Here is a 17,130-nt window from a genome sequence, read left to right as displayed (position 1 = left end):
ACACTCCTACTTTTTGTTGTACTTCTTTTCTCACTTTTCCATGCTGGACAATACACTACCAGGTTCTTAAACTCACAAAGATAAAAACTCTGTAATTTTGCTGATCCCTTATGTAGCTATGCTGGATTTACCTTGTCACTTTTAATTGCTAGATTTACCTTTGGGACTTTAATTGCTATCTACAGATTTATGTTCACGACCGCTGCTTGTATTTAAAGACGAACTCGTACAAAATTAAAACTTTTGCTGAAAACGAGCTCACTCGATTTTTTGCAGGCTTTTTGGGATGGAGGAAGGAGGAGGCTTTTCGGTGGGGACCGAGGCTCCCGCGGGATGCTCCCGCCGCCGGGAGCCGGCGGGGCGGTGACGGCAGAGGGCGCTGCCGGCCCGCGGGAGGCGCGGCCAGCGCCGCATCTTCCCGGGATAACGGGTCCGCAAGTTCCCTCCGGAGCTGCCTCCCAAGTCAGCGGCGCCCGCCGCAGCCCCGTCCCCCGCTACGGCGGGCAGCTCGACCCACTCCGCCCAGCCCGCCGGGCTCCCGGCTCGCTCCCCGCTCCAGGCGGAGCGTCCCGGGGGCCCCGCTCCCGGCGCGGCCGGGGGGCTCCCCTCGCTCGCCGCCCGCCCCGGTCCCGCCGGGGCGGCCCTTCAGGTGCGGGGGGCGGGCCGGGGCGGGGCGGCGCGGCTCGGCGGCCAATGGGCGGCCGTGGGGGGAGCCGGCCCGGGCGTCAAGAGGGCCGGGATCCATGAGCGCCGGGCAAAGTTGGGTCCGGGCGGCCGCGGCTCACGGAGCGGCTCGGCAGCCGTGCGCCCGGGCATGCCGGCGGGGCGGCGGGCACCGCGCGGGAGCGGCGGGCCCCGGCGGTAGCGGCGGCGGCTGCTGAGCGGCGATGCGGCGCGGCGCCCCCGGCCGCCCCCCAGCCCCGGAGCGGCGGCGGGAGGAGCGGCGGCAGAGGCAGAGCCGGAGCCGGAGCGTCCCGTGAGCGCGGGGTCCGCTCCCGTCCGCGTCCGCAGCGCAGCGTCCGCGGGTGCCGAGGGAAGCGGCGGGCAGGGCAGCGGGAGCGGGGCGAGCGGCGGCGCCGGGCCGCCCCCTCGGGGCGCTGCGCCCCCGGGTCGCCATGGGCCGCCCCCCCGCCGCCCGCGGGCCGCCGCTGCTGCTGTCGCTGCTGCTGCCGCTGCTGCCGCCGCTGGGGAGCGCCGCCGCCGCCGCGGAGCCGCGCCAGGTGTTCCGGGTGCTGGAGGAGCAGCCGCCCGGCACTTGGGTGGGCACCATCGCCACCCGGCCCGGCTTCACCTACCGCCTGAGCGAGCACCACGAGCTCTTCGCCATCAACGCCACCTCGGGCGCCCTGCACACCCGCGCCACCATCGACCGCGAGAGCCTGGCCAGCGACGTGGTGGACCTGGTGGTGCTCTCCAGCCAGCCCACCTACCCCAGCGAGGTGCGCGTCCTGGTGCTCGACCTCAACGACAACGCGCCCGTCTTCCCCGACCCCTCCATCGTGGTGACTTTCAAGGAGGACACGGGCAGCGGGCGCCAGCTCATCCTGGACACTGCCACCGACGCCGACAGCGGCACCAACGGCGTAGACCACGGCTCCTATCGGATTGTGGCCGGCAACGAGGAGGGCCGCTTCCGCCTCAACATCACCCTCAACCCCAGCGGCGAGGGGGCTTTCCTGCACCTGGTTTCCCGTGGAGGGCTGGACCGGGAGGCCACCCCCACCTACCAGCTGTTGGTGCAGGTGGAGGACAAGGGCGAGCCCCGTCGGCGAGGCTACCTGCAGGTCAACGTCACCATCCAGGATATCAATGATAACCCCCCCATCTTCAGCCAGACACTTTACCAGGCACGCGTGCCTGAGGATGCGCCCGTCGGGGCCAGCGTTCTCCAGGTGACCGCGGCTGATGCTGACGAGGGCACCAACGCCGACATCCGCTACCGCCTGGAAGGAGGCGATGGCAGCGGTGCTGGGGATGGGGCTGGCAGCCTCCCCTTCGAGGTGGACCCCGAGAGCGGGGTGATCCGCATCCGAGAGCGCTTGGACTACGAGGTGCGGCAGCAGTACTCGCTGACGGTCCAGGCCACAGACCGCGGGGTGCCGGCGCTGAGCGGCCGGGCCGAGGCCCTCATCCGCCTGCTCGACGTCAACGACAACGAGCCCCGGGTGAAGTTCCGCTACTTCCCGGCCACCTCCCGGTTTGCCTCTGTGGATGAGAACGCAGCCCCTGGCACAGTGGTGGCCCTGCTGACGGTGAGCGATGCTGACTCTCCAGCAGCCAACGGGAACATCTCTGTGTCAATCCTAGCGGGAAACGAGCAGCGGCACTTTGAGGTGCACAGCAGTAAGGTACCCAACCTCAGCCTCATCAAGGTAGCAGCCGCGCTGGACCGGGAACGCATCCCGGCTTATAACCTTACCGTGGCTGTGGCAGATAACTATGGGGCCCCACCGCCACCTCCAGGCTCCCCCACTTCCGTCTTTTCCCCCGACGGAGCGGTGGCAGCTCCCGTGAGCCGCTCCTCGGTAGCCAGCCTGGTGATCTTTGTGAACGACATCAATGACCACCCGCCTGTCTTCGGGCAGTCGGTGTACAGGGTGAACATCAGCGAGGACGTGCCCCCGGGCAGTTACGTGCGGGGCCTCAGTGCCACAGACCGTGACTCGGGCCTCAACGCCAACCTCAAGTACAGCATCGTCTCGGGCAATGAGCTGGGCTGGTTCCGCATCAGCGAGCACAGTGGGCTGGTCACCACGGCTGTCCCTGAGGGTGGCACTGCCAGCCATGCCATGGGCACATCCAGCTCCAGCAGGCTGGACCGGGAGACTGCTTCTCAGGTGGTGCTCAACGTCAGTGCCCGTGACCAGGGGGTGCAGCCCAAATTCTCCTACGCACAGCTGGTGGTGACCATCCTGGATGTCAATGACAACAAGCCTCGCTTCGGTCAGCCTGAGGGTTACCAGGTGTCCTTGGCTGAAAATTCCCCATCAGGAACTGAGCTGCTTGTCCTAAGTGCCACTGATGGGGACCTGGGGGACAATGGGACTGTTCGCTTCTCCCTGCAGGAAGCTGAGCCAGCGCTGGTAGCAGTTGGCCCTTCCTCTGTGACCCCTCGCCAGATGTTTCGCTTGGACCCGGTTTCAGGCAGGCTCAGCACCATCTCACAGCTGGACCGGGAGGAGCAGTCTCACTTCTCCTTGCAGGTCTTGGCCACTGATTTGGGCTCTCCTCCCCTTTCTTCGGTAGCCCGAGTTAATGTGACCATCCTGGATGTGAATGACAATAGCCCTGTCTTTTACCCCGTTCAGTATTTTGCCCATATCCAAGAGAATGAGCCAGCCGGCACCTATGTGACCACCTTGTCTGCCACTGACCCTGATCTGGGACCCAATGGGACAGTCAAGTACAGCATCTCAGCTGGAGATACCTCCAGGTTTCAGGTCCATGGGCAGACAGGGGTCATTACAACAAAAATAGCCCTGGACAGGGAGGAGAAAACTGCTTACCAGCTGCAGATTGTGGCCACTGACGGTGGCCATCTTCAGTCGCAGAACCAAGCCATTGTCACTATCACTGTCTTGGACACACAGGACAACCCCCCTGTTTTCAGCCAGGGCACGTACAGTTTTGTTGTCTTTGAAAACGTTGCCCTGGGTTACCATGTAGGTACTGTTTTTGCTTCCACCATGGACCTCAACACCAACATCAGTTACCTCATTACGACGGGTGACCAGAGGGGCGTGTTTGCCATCAACAGGGTGACGGGGCAGATCACCACAGCCAGTATTATAGACAGGGAGGAGCAAGCGTTTTACCAGCTGAAGGTGGTTGCTAGAGGTGGGGCGATAACTGGCGATGCTGTGGTCAACATAACTGTCAAAGATTTAAATGACAATTCCCCACACTTCATTCAAGTGGTGGAAAGTGTAAATGTAGTTGAGAACTGGAAAGCTGGGCATACCATATTCCAGGCCAAAGCTCTTGATCCTGATGAAGGTGTTAATGGCGTGGTCCTTTACAGCCTTAAGCAAAACCCAAAGGGCTTGTTCTCAATCAATGAGCAAACTGGTGCTATAAGCTTAACGGGGCCGCTTGACATAAATGCTGGGTCTTACCAGGTTGAAATCCTGGCCTCGGATATGGGGGTGCCTCAGCTGTCCTCCGCTTTTATCCTGACTGTCTCTGTCCATGATGTAAACGATAACCCGCCTGTGTTTGACCAGCTTTCCTATGAAATTACTATTTTGGAGTCAGAGCCTGTGAATTCCAGGTTCTTTAAGGTACAGGCTTCTGACAAAGACTCGGGAGTGAATGGTGAAATAGCTTACAGTATAATTGAAGGAAATGCTGGGGATGCCTTTGGCATATTCCCAGATGGCCAGCTGTATATAAAAAGTGAACTGGACCGTGAGCTTCAGGAAAGATATGTTTTACTGGTCGTTGCCTCTGACAGGGCAGTAGAACCACTCAATGCTACTGTGAATGTTACCGTGATTCTGGAGGATGTAAATGATAACAGGCCCCTGTTCAACAGTACCAACTATGTGTTTTATTTTGAAGAGGAACAGAGAGGTGGGTCGTATGTGGGTAAAATAAATGCTGTGGATAAAGACTTTGGGCCGAATGGTGAGGTCAGGTATTCATTTGAGCATATGCAGCCAGATTTTGAGCTGAACACAGTAACTGGGGAAATCAGAAGCACTCATCAGTTTGACAGAGAAGCTCTCATGAGACAGAGGGGAGCTGCAGTATTTAGCCTTACAGTAATAGCCACAGATCAGGGGTTGCCAAAGCCTCTGAAAGATCAGGCAACTGTACAGATCTACATGAAAGACATCAATGATAACGCCCCCAAATTTTTGAAAGATCTTTATCAAGCTACTATATCAGAACTGGCAGCAAATCTGACACAGGTGCTGCGAGTTTCTGCCTCAGATGTTGATGAAGGGGTTAATGGGTTGATTCAGTATTCTGTAATCAAGGGAAATGAAGAAAATCAGTTTGTAATAGACACCAGCACAGGCCAAGTGACCTTAGTAGGCAGACTAGATTATGAGGCTACTGCATCGTATTCCCTTGTCATCCAAGCAGTAGACTCTGGAGCTGTTTCCCTAAGTTCAACTTGCATGTTGAGCATTGATGTATTGGATGAAAATGACAACAGCCCCTCTTTCCCTAAATCAACCTTGTTAGTGGATGTCTTAGAAAATATGAGGGTTGGTGAACTTGTGTCATCTGTCACAGCCACTGATTCTGATTCAGGTGACAACGCTGACCTCCACTATAGCATTACAGGGACAAACAATCATGGGACCTTTAGCATCAGTCCCAACACCGGGAGTATTTTTCTTGCCAAGAAACTGGACTTTGAGACACAATCTCTGTATAAGCTAAATATAACGGCAAAAGACCAAGGAAGGCCCCCACGATCCTCTACCATGTCAGTGGTCATACACGTTAGGGATTTCAATGATAACCCTCCTCATTTTCCTCCGGGAGACATCTTCAAGTCAATTGTTGAGAACGTTCCTGTGGGTAGCTCTGTCATTTCCGTGACCGCTCACGATCCAGACGCGGATATTAATGGGCAGCTAACCTATGCAATCATCCAGCAGATGCCGAGGGGGAATCACTTCCGTATCGATGAGGTGAGAGGGACAATATTTACCAATGCTGAAATCGATCGGGAGTTTGCCAATCTCTTTGAGTTAACAGTCAAAGCCACCGATCAGGCCGTTCCTGTGGAGTCCAGGCGATTTGCCCTCAAGAACGTGACCATTCTGGTGACAGATCAAAATGACAATGTGCCTGTGTTCGTGTCGCAGAACGCCCTCGCAGCCGACCCCTCGGTTGTGATCGGTTCAATCCTGACCACCATTATCGCTGCAGATCCTGACGAGGGTGCCAATGGGGAGGTGGAGTATGAGATAGTCAATGGAGATACCGAAACCTTCATTGTGGATCGCTACAGCGGAGATCTAAGAGTAGCCTCAGCGTTGGTGCCTTCTCAGCTCATCTACAATCTCATCGTTTCTGCCACCGACCTGGGCCCGGAAAGGAGGAAATCCACCACTGAGATGACTATAATTCTGCAAGGGGTTGACGGGCCTGTTTTCACTCAGCCTAAATACATCACCATCCTGAAAGAGGGCGAGCCCATCGGGACAAACGTGATATCCCTGGAAGCGGCGAGCCCGCGGGGCTCCGAGGCACAGGTGGAATATTACATCGTGTCCGTTCGGTGCGAGGACAAGAGCCTCGGGCGCCTCTTCACCATCGGCCGCCACACCGGGGTCATCCAGACTGCTGCCATTCTGGACCGGGAGCAAGGAGCACGACTCTACCTGGTGGATGTTTATGCCATTGAGAAGTCGTCTGTTTTGCCCCGCACGCAACGAGCAGAGGTAAAGGTTTATTCAGTAATTATTTATTTGTCTTTTTACTCCTGTGCAAGTCCAGGATTATGATTGGTTTTTCACGGAAGTTGTGGTGTCGGTGTTGGACATGAGAATTGGCTCTGAACAGCTCATGTGGTGTTTGTCTCCAGTCATGGAAGTTCTTGCCATCCCTGCCTGGCTAAGTCCCTAGGATGATAGGTCTCCTCACACACCTCCAATTTTGGTTACTTTTCTACCTAACTGACTGATGAGTATGAAAATGGTTTAGTTTCTCTTCCTGTATGTGACAGATGGTAAAAGCATAACATTTTAGTTGGAAACTTCCCTTATCACAAAGCCATTTACCTTGAATGAAGGGTCTTTAAATGTTTTCTCCTGACTAGCTTGAAAAGCAATGGGTGGAAACCAGGTTTGGAATGTCATCTGTGAAGTCCAAGTGTTTTATTTGCTGTTTTCAGTCACAGAGCTGATCATTCACACTGTTCCTGCTGTCTTCTGCAGTAATACTGGGCAGCTGGGTGTGAAAAGGAGTCTTGTGTTTGCTTTAAGTTGCAGCATCCCCTGGAGCTGCCTGCTGCACTTCACCACCAGCTTTTGACTTGCCATTCCTGGAAATTTGGGGCTGGCACTGCTGAGTGGGCAAGGAGAGGATGGTGGTAGTGTGTAGTGGTTCACCCATTTCCCTCTCCAGCTGAACATACTCCCTCAGCACTGCACAGTCCTACAGATCCCCCAGCCATACTTCCTCCTGGGAATTAAGTGTTAGTTTTGGTACTGTGGTGGTTTGCAGGTTTGGGGTCTTTTTTTGTTTGATTTTAGCAAAAGTGGTATTTCCAATTCTTACTTGACAGTTGTGGATTTTTTCTCTTCTTAGTTACTTTTGTTGTTTCTTCTGCAGGTTAAGGATGATCTGTGTGTAATGTTGCTCTCCTTTACTGGCAGTGACAGTTCCTCTCGGAAGTGTTTGTCAGGAATTTGAGCACTGTTCCATCTCAGAGGTGTGATCCCATCCTGCTATGTGTGCAACAAGCTGCTGATGGTCATGTTTTGACCAACAGTAGTGTGTTGGAAAAAGACCTGTTTCAGCAGTGCTGCTGGTTTAAGTAATTAATGCTATTTTTATAAGCATATTCCTGCTGGGAGGTCTTTGTACCCCTGCTAGCAATTTGTAAAAGATACACCTTTATGATTTTTTCCTTACTCTTGTGTCATATTTTGTCTTGATAGGCAGTTGTTTTGAGGGTCAGGCCTTTGTCGTTGGGCATTTGGATTACGACCCTTCCATTCTGAGTTTGAGCAAAGAGTTTCTATACTGGGGAAGGCCTCATAGGAAACCCAACCCCATGGCTGCAATATTCTTACATGTTTTAAAAGCATTTAACATTAGTGTATGCTGAGCAGGGAAGAGAACAACCATTGAAACTTCAAACAACTTTTATATTGTTGAATGCAAATCACTTCTGAAATCACAAGCAAATGTTTTATTCTGTAGAGAACATTGAGAGGCATAATTTGGAGTTAGAATTTCCTATTAATGGTTGTATCTTTATAGCCTCTAAAATGTGTCTTCTTCTAAATGTAATTAGCTTACTGTGCTTCTTTATAAATGTATTATAAATTATAATCAGCTTTCAACTTCCAAAAACATAACCATATGCAGTGTTCCTCTTAACTGATGGGATTTCTCTGGAAGGCTTTTGCTGTCCAGCACAAGAACTGCTACAGTGACAGTCTGTGTGCAAGATGACTGTCAGGGGATGCTGAATAAGCAACACAGCTTTTTTTTCACATGTTAATATTTTTTTTCCATTTGATTTTGTTGGTTTTAGTTTGGATTTCTTTTTCGTGGGGAAAAGATGTGAATATTGTGTATTTTCTATCTTCTCTTATGAGGAGTGTGTTGGGTACTGTATCTCGGTATGGTTAAAGAAAAGGCAAAAATGGTAATAGCATATTCTTAACAATGTCTACATGATTATTCTTCATTGCCTGCTATGCTCTCTGCCCTGATGCCAGAAATCATCTTAATTGCACCATGGCATGTGAGCGAAGCACTGAGCACGGGGAGCTGCCCAGTGCTAAACGTGCTGAGATTGGCAAGGAGAGCAGCGGGAGTAAGGAAGTTAATAGATCTTTTGTCCAATACAGACTGCAGCGATGGGTTTGGGTGACAGATACCTGGTGTGAAATTGAGATATTTACAGTTTTGAAACAGTGACTTGGCTTTGCTGTGACAGCAGGCAGTATAAAAGAGGAGCAGGCTTGCGTGAAACCGCTTGCTCTAGAAGTGAATTAATCCTTGTCCTTGGGAAGTGGTGTGATTTCTGCTCCCCCTCCCCCAAATTCTGTCACTAATTTATTTTATTTACCTTCTAAAATGATATCAAGTATATGGAAAAGATCCACCACGTGCCCTACCTGAAGAAGAAAGTATCTTTTCAATATTTCTCATCTTCTTGCTGAACCCAGAGCAGCTGATATGCCTTGAAACTGAAGGGTTCTGTTATTTTCAGTAAAGTAACAACAAAAGTTTAGGAAACAAAAATGTTTGTTTACAATTCGTGGTTTATTTTTTCATCACTAGCTTTTTATCTTGGGTATGTTTCCGTGTTTGTTGTTACTAAATGGAAAGAAAAGTGGTGGTGGTGGTGGGGTGTGTATCAGGAAAGTGCAAGTAGTGAGGTGAAACTTTCTTCAAATACCAAATATTTGAGATTTGTAAAGAAAATGCAAGCGCTTGTTCCAGTGTATTTTACAGCTAGATGGTAATTTTGGATGGTAGTTGTTGAATCTGAAAGCTCACTTTTTAATTTTATTTTTGGATTTTTATCCTATTTGTAATCTACAGTGACAGACCAGGTGATTTGATGTTGTGTGAGTGTGTTTGGTGATCAGTCTCAGCTTTTCCCCCGTTGTATTAATCATTAGGTTAATACAATCATCACTGTTGATCTCATGTAAAAAAGAATAATGTATATGTCCTAAAGGGGTCCCTTCAGTTTGCCATTCCATACATTTTTAATGCTTCTGCTGGGGGCAAAACTCCTCAGCAACTGCTAAACTCCTTTTTCTTGGCTTTCTAGCATAAATCCTCTTTTAACCTTTTGGGCAGGGCTGAGGGTTTCACCACCATGATTTGATATTTAATATAGAATAACTAATGCCTACTGGCATCACCTGCACACCTGATGGCTCCCATCAGCCCTGCCTCCTCAAACAAGGACTGCATGCACTGGATATTTTGGGTGGCCGCGTGTTGTACCCTGGTTTGTGTCTGGCAGCAATTATAGGAGCCCAGGGACAATACCTCATCTTCTGTGCTGTGTAACCAGGGATTAAGAGGAATTAGACAGGCTCTCCAGTTTGTGTGTTTAACCCTTCAGTGCATAGCTTCCTTGAAGGGAGCTGTGGGTTTCCTAGGAACCAGTAGTCTTCATGTGTATCATTTAGAGTGATTTATAAATCATCTATGTCAATTGAGAGGGGGTAACACTTGGGGAGGTGAGCTCCTTGTTCAGTTCAACATCTTTCATATACTTCAAATAGGCTCAAAGGTTCCAAGGAAGGGAAGAGTGTAAATGAGGAAGGTGTATAAACTTCAAATGAAAGATTTTGTGGTGGTATTGATTTGAAAATGGAAATACATGGAGAGGCATTTCAGTGGTTCTGTTAGTGCTTTTTGCCTGGGAATGTTAATATCTTCTCAAAAGAGGGGGATTATCTTCATTTGCAGACATGATGAGATGCTGAGTTTTCTTCTGCGCTGCATTTGTAGCTTCACTTTGTGAGTGCTTCATGGTTGCTGTAGGCACACAGTTTGTGGTAACTGGGATGGGGCTGTGGCTGAATCTCATCCCCAATGGGTACAGCTGTGAGAAGTAGGTGAGCAGCACTGACAGCAATGCTGTGAATTGTGGCTGTCTCAACTGTGACAGATTGACACTGTTGAGAATCTTGGACTTCCAAGCTGGAGAAGTGTTTGTTCCTTATTCAGGTAAGATGTGAGGATTTCAGGCATGCTTGGTAAAGATCTGGACATTAGTGAAGAAAGGCAGAATGAATGGTCCTGGCCTCCTGGAAAGACAATCACAGGAGGTTTTGCCTTGACTCAGTAGGAACTGCAGCCATTGCCATAAACCTAGGATTGCCTGGTGTAAATAGCTGATGTGGAGCATTTTGTTGCAGCCCAGGCTGTGTCCTGTGGCTGAGCTAGCTGTGTCACTCCTGCATCCCTTGTGCTGCATCCCTCGTGCTGGGTACTGCTTCAGGGGTGTGGTGTTCCTCACCATCCCCTTGAGAGAGGAATAGGGGTGACCTGGTGGGGCCAGACACTGAAGGTGCTGCTTTTCCAGCCAAGCTGGCTAATGCAAGGCTTTAAATTTAGTAAAGGAATTAGAAACCCACTTCAGAGAAGTCTTATCTGGCATGTCTCCTATTTACCAGTGCAAATAAGAACAATGGGGTTCTCCTTGTATTCATGCTATTTATAAATCGGTTCATTCTTTAATGATACATGGCACATCAATTGTTGCCTGAAAAAGGAAACTGCTTATGAAACGTTGGAGTAAACAATGAAAATCTGCTGCCTTGTCCCAGCTCCAAAGACACTTTTTTTTTCCCCTTCCTAAAACTGATATTGCTGATTCTAAGAAACGTGTAATTATTTAAGTTACTGCTGTCATTTGCATGATCTGAAAAAGGATCTCTAAGTTGTCCTTGAACTAGAGTGGGAGATGATGTTCCTTGTGTGGAAAAGTGTTCAAAACCAATTTGTATGTTTTGATTCAAAGTTGGCCCTTTTTTCATCCTCTCTAATTTCTTTAATGAATCCGCCTTGCTAAATGTTCTTAATAGCTAGAATTTCTCATTTCTTTGCTATTTTAGCAGCCTTTGGGCATTTTTGCATGTGAGGTCACCTAATAATTTTTATGTTAAAAATCACTAGACTTCTAAGAACAACATTCTTTATTACGGAAAATATTATTTTTCATGCGTCTCTAGTGCAAGCATTAGAAATAATAGCCAAAAATCAGGGCAAGATTTTCATGTGCTTATTTTTGCTAAGTGTTAAATTCTTCATACAAATCTCCAGATCTTCTTGGGTCCTATCAATGTTGGTGAGTGAGTCCTTTTCCATGTAAAGTGATATTCCCATGGCTGAGGGAGTGCAGGGCTCTTTCCGTGTGTTAGGTGAAGCAATGAGTGGCTGCCCATTTGCTCCAGGAGTTGGTCACCAAAGCCTGATTTGCCCTCTTGGTGTCCCCAGCCCTCAGCTGTGTCTTTACTGGGGCAGGACTGTGTTGGTGGTGGGGTCTGAGATCTTTGCTCTTGTTCTTGTCCTGGTTCTTGTGCAGTTTCTCTGTGACTGCAGCTCACCGAAGGATGCTCATTCCCTTTTGACTGGCAGAAGTTTCCATGTGCTTTTCAAGTTTGAATTGCCACTTTCAACCCTCCAGGAGCAAGGTGTCCATTTAATTTATATCAAAGCAAGCCCTTGGCATGCCATAGTTCTGCTGGTACAGTTTGTTTTAGCTGTGTCTAGACTAGGGAGCAGCATTACTGTTAACTCAGTTTGGTTTCTTACTCTGTGCAAGACCTTGTTGTGGAGTCAAGCCCTAACACACTTGTGTTCCAATTTAAAAAAAGGAATTTATGGTGACTAAAACTGAAGTGAAACAAAGAGTTTTCCTCACATGTTCCCCAAATCTGGAAAAGCAATGCTAGATCAGAGTGGTGCATCGGTGCCATACTGATTTGTTTCAGTGAATTTATAGCCTGACTGGGCTTTGCCAAGAATAATACCAGAGACGTTGGAGAAACTGTCTTTGTTTTACTACGACGTTTCTCTCTATTCTAATAAATCTTATTTTTAATTAGACCCTCAGTCTAGACTGTCAGGCAGGTTTGTTTTTACAGTGTTCTATTTTTGTTTACTTCCTCGCAGCGAAAACATTCCAAAAGGACAGTAGAACAGATGGAAACTGATAGCCATGATCACACTGTAAAAATACACCGAGCTGCATTAGTTAATGCAAAAGAATTTCAAAGGGCCTGTTATGAAGTGGTAATTTATGTGCCAACAGCTATGCAGAAAGTAATGGAAACAAGAGTTTGCCTCAGCATTTCGTGTCCTGTAGCCGTCACACATGCATGCTGATAGTAGGTAGGCTGTGGCTTGTATTGACACAGTCTTAATAAGTGATCTTGATCTTAAATAAGTGTGCAAGGGTTCTGCTGCAATTAATGCAGCCATCCAGACCTACAGACAGACATTCAGCAGCTCTGAGGCTCAGACAGATGGAAGGAGCTTTGGGGGCTCCTTTTAGACAAGAGCATCTTCTTGTAGTTGATCACCTTCCCACCCTCTACACTCTGTCCCAAAGGTGGCATCATCCCATGGGCAAGTCTGGGCTCCCTGCAGTGGCCATGTGAAGATAATATTACTCCTAAGAGCCCTGTGAAGCTGATTTGGGTTCTCTAATAGAGCTGAAACACGAAAGACAGGGTTTTTCTCACAGATCTTTAAGTGAAACGAATGGGAATAGGTTTGTGATGTGCCATGTATTGAGCCTTGTAAATAGTCCCTCTCCAGCTCTCTTGTAGCCCCTTTAGACATTGGAAAGTGCTCTGAAATCTCCCTGGACTCTTCTGCAGGCTGAACAACCCCAGCTCTGACAGCCTGTCCTTACAGAAGAGGTGCTCCAGGCTTCATGTCATCTACTTCTTACTAAGTTGTGTATGAATGGCACTGATAAAACTGATGAGCTGGAGACTTTGTGTTTTACAAGTTACTTCTGACTCCTTTCCAGGCTGTTATTGGATCTCTCTTTTATGGGGCATCCTAAAAGTACAGAGCGTGACTCTCTCTGTTGCTGATGGGAACCAAGAGGGGATTTATGAGCTGGGTTAGGACAGCAGCTGCTTTTGGAGTCTCCATCACCAGATGGAGCCTCACAACTCATTCCTGTGCTCCCTCCTGGAGAGCAGAGCTGGACCAGCAGCACCCACGTGCCTTTGGGAGCAGGCTCTGAATCCTGCCAGGGACCTTCTGCCGGGTGTCGCATGTGGAGCTGCTCTGGGTTGGGTCATAACTCTGCTCTGATACTGCTGCTGATGCAGGAGTAAGTTTATCATCTGCTGTCGAAGCAAAAAATAGAAAAAGACAACTTTCAACCCAAGGAGTTATGCTAATGAGTGTTAGTTTTGGTTATAAAATGATTTTTTTTGAGATAATTTGAATTTTAGTGCTTTTGAAGCCTTTTTAAGATGTTTCTTTGTCTAAAATATAAATGGGACGAGCATTTATTTAAGGTTTCAAACAAGTGCTTCGTACCTAGTCCTCTTTGGGTGGTAAGGCAAACATTTTATTTTTGGTAGCTGCAATACAGTCCTGGAGAAGACTATTAGTTCTAAGAACATGTATATAATTTTCACCTACCCAGATGTGTAGTCCTCTTTCTGGGCTATTAACAGACTTTATATCCTACTTGTACCAAATTAATTTAAGTAGCATCCAACACTAGATAGGGCTGAATTACACAGAGCCCTTCAAAACAAGAACTTGATGTGCAGCCTCCGGAAGCATTTGGGGAAAGAAAAAATCCAAGTTCGCATCACAGGGCATATATGTGTATTAGGACAGAAAAAACACTACTTTAAGCTGGAGGGATGTGTTTGCCATGGGCACTGTGTATGGGGAAATACGTGGTTCTATTTCCCTCGGAGTGTACTTGGAGATAAATTGTTCCTTGGAGAGCTGAGCTGAGTGCTTTTCATGTCAACTCCTTTCTGGATCATTTTTGGATAAATTAAGAGAATTCTCCTGAAACAGTTCAGAGGAATAAATAAGATGCCAGAGCTGTGCTGCACATCTGTAGTATGTGTTTAAAGCTTTACTTTTCCATAGGGGTTTTCTTCTATAATATTACACTTCAGGGTTCCTGGTGTTTTCTCCATTTTCTTTCTTTATGCTTTTCAATACAACATTTCTTTTTAATCTATCAAAGTGTCATTCTTCCTGAAATATTAAAGACATGTTGCTATTACAAGGCTGTTGAGAAAGGCAAACTCAGGAGTTGATTGTACTCTATTCTTTTGAGACCTACATTTCTGAGTGTATTTAAATGACTTTTTTTTTTTTTTCCTGAGCATGATTCTATTCCCTTTGAAAGTTGCCTTATAAATATTTTTATGCCTTCTTGTTTTGAGGAAAGAATTTGAACCTTTATGATTTCACTGAACAAATTAATGAAAATCCAGATTTTTAACCCCAGTAGGGTCATATCAGATTGTCTGGAAACTAATTTATGGTGGTGGTGATTTTCTTACCACTGTTTTATTTCTTTAGCAGTTCCCTTAGCTCCTGCATTTAAAAATTTTGAGGAATTAGCCTGTTTTATTTTATTCTTACCTATACATTTTTAAACTCGTGATAATTCCTATGGTCAGCACTGAAAGTTGTTTTTTGAAAGTGGGTTTTTTGGCATCTGTTTGTTTTTTAGGCCAAGCTACCAAGTGGGGTTGCAGTTCCTCAGAAGGAGGTGAAGTGATTGTGTTGAGATGGTAATTAATTAAACACATGCACCAATACCTTGTTATTTCTAGTCCTGGAATTAACAGGCACAGAACACTGCCTGACCCGCTCCAGCAGAGAGGGGAGGAAGAGGGAGGGAACTTTTTCTTGCAGGGCAGGATGATATGGGGTAGGAGCAAGCTGCACACATGCCTGCCAAAATTCTTGGATCAGACTAAAGGAGCACAGATGGCTGAGGCTGATAAAGGTGTCTCTTATTGTGTTGGGTGTTTTTTTTTCCTTTCTCCTCAGCACTGTTTTGAGTTTGTGTGTGAGGGACGGGTAAGAGGGGAGGAAGACAACTGCATTGTATAATATGTTTATTTTGATCCGTTTTACAGCCTAGGAAAGGACTCGTGTAAATTCAATGCTCCTTCTCGGTAGGATGCCAAAGGCTGGAGCTGAGCCCTCCTTTTAGGTTTCTGTAACAAATGAACAATAATGGAGCTTCAGGGATTTATGTCATGCTGTCCAACCTTCAGTTCTTATCTGCTAATAGAAAAATCTCCATCCACTGCCTAAAGTAGCCTCTAAAAATTGGACTGAGATGCCTTGGAAGCACGTGGCTGCCTCTGCTCATAACCACCTCTCCTCTTACACGGCCCCTTCGTGTCTCCTGGACCCCCAGGTGATTTGTCACTATGATTATTTATTTATTGCTATGCTTTAGGATTCTGTGTGTAAACATCAGGTGCATATGTGAATATACAGAAGACACAGATGTACATTTGTGTCTGACCTCCAAGAAGGTGGTGCCCAGCTCTGCCTCCAGTTTGCTTGCAGGAGGAAGCCAGGCCACGTAGGACAGGAATGTGTTAAGGAATAGCAAGTCCCACAGACTCTTAATCTAGGCAAAGCCCAGTTCTTCTTACCATTTGTTATTTATTGTTCTAGAAATTAACTGGTCACCGCTATCTGGAAATGTCATGTCTGAACTTTAAAGCTGCTTGCAGAAATAAATCACTGCCACCAGACGTGGTGGCTGTTCCAAGTCTGTCAGAGCTGTTCCACCCATGAGCAACACCATCCATCAGGGCAAGGCTGAGGAGAAGGGAGTGGAAGCAAGGCCTTTTTTCCTTCCATCTATTTAAAGCAATTCTTTAGAGTACCCTAAGATTATTGTCTTGTAAATGATGGCAGCAGTGTAGCTGGAAATCTGCAAGGTGTCCTTCCCACTGAGCATGGAAGAAAAATGCTACTTGAGACTTCATACTAAGGCAAATAAATTTAATTTTTAATATCTTTTTCTTTCAATTTGCAGTCATCAAGTTGAAATACTATCGCTATTTTTCATAGAAGTTAAGATACTAAAAACCTAATTGCAAAGTCATATTCCTAATGGTGTAACTTAGCTTCATCCATATCAGGGCTACTTTGGTCTCTTGTCTTCTAGATACTCTTTTCGTCCTTCCTTGATCAGCCTACATGTATCTGTTTTTAAAACAGCCATGGAAATACAATTTACAACAGTAAAGCTTCCCTAAACTGTTGGAGGGAGACAGTCTTTCCTTCTGAGATTTAGTGCCATAAAAATGAATGTGCTTTTCTGATGCCATGAGGTCTCACATGTGCAAACAGTCTCTTCCAAAAATACACCATAATATTATGATCATTAATTGTGGCTACCACTATACAAATAGAAAAATAAATGCAGTCCAGCTACAGTCTCTTTTCTTAAAAAAAAAAAACCAAAAAAGCCCCTTTGTGTGAGTAAGAAAATGCTACTTTTTTTTCCCTGTGAAAATATGACATTGTTATTACAGCTTTGGCTCTCTAATGGATGTATGAGCATGAGAATCTGGAGTATATGAAGGAAATTATTACTAAACAGTGGACTGGCTTTCCTTTGAGTTATGCTAATTTCCCTTCACTGTAACTCTATTTTATTTAGTTAAATTACTCTTAATTTACATTGGTATAACCAAGCAGAAAATAAGGCCCCGAGTACATGAGAAGGACTGTTGTGTAAATTAAAATCCATATTGAAAGTGACACGGGGTAAACACTAAACATTTAACAAAAAGCTTGGCCCTTGCCAAGGAAATAAGGAAACCAGGACATTCTGCAGTCCGTAGTTAGGCACTTTACATGGCTGGAGCTCTGTGAAAAGGAATAGAAGATGACAGAAGGTGTTAGCACAGTACTCCAAGGAAAAGAACT

At 47.2% G+C, this 17,130-nt stretch overlaps 1 protein-coding gene across 1 annotated transcript in view; it reads left to right on the top strand.

The window, feature by feature from the left end:
• Window positions 1-705: 705 nt before the first annotated feature.
• The window catches only part of FAT4 (FAT atypical cadherin 4), a 123,132-nt gene continuing 106,707 nt past the window's right edge, over window positions 706-17,130 (top strand). The window contains exon 1 of the mRNA XM_004186192.6: window positions 706-6,404. Within this exon, the coding sequence (XP_004186240.5) occupies window positions 1,116-6,404 (5,289 nt within the window). The 5' untranslated portion in view covers window positions 706-1,115. The remainder of the gene's footprint in view (window positions 6,405-17,130) is intronic.

This window comes from Taeniopygia guttata, chromosome 4 (genome assembly GCF_048771995.1).
Source record: "Taeniopygia guttata chromosome 4, bTaeGut7.mat, whole genome shotgun sequence".
In the NCBI taxonomy this organism is placed as follows: Eukaryota; Metazoa; Chordata; class Aves; order Passeriformes; family Estrildidae; genus Taeniopygia; species Taeniopygia guttata.
This window is presented reverse-complemented; position numbering and strand designations above follow the sequence as displayed.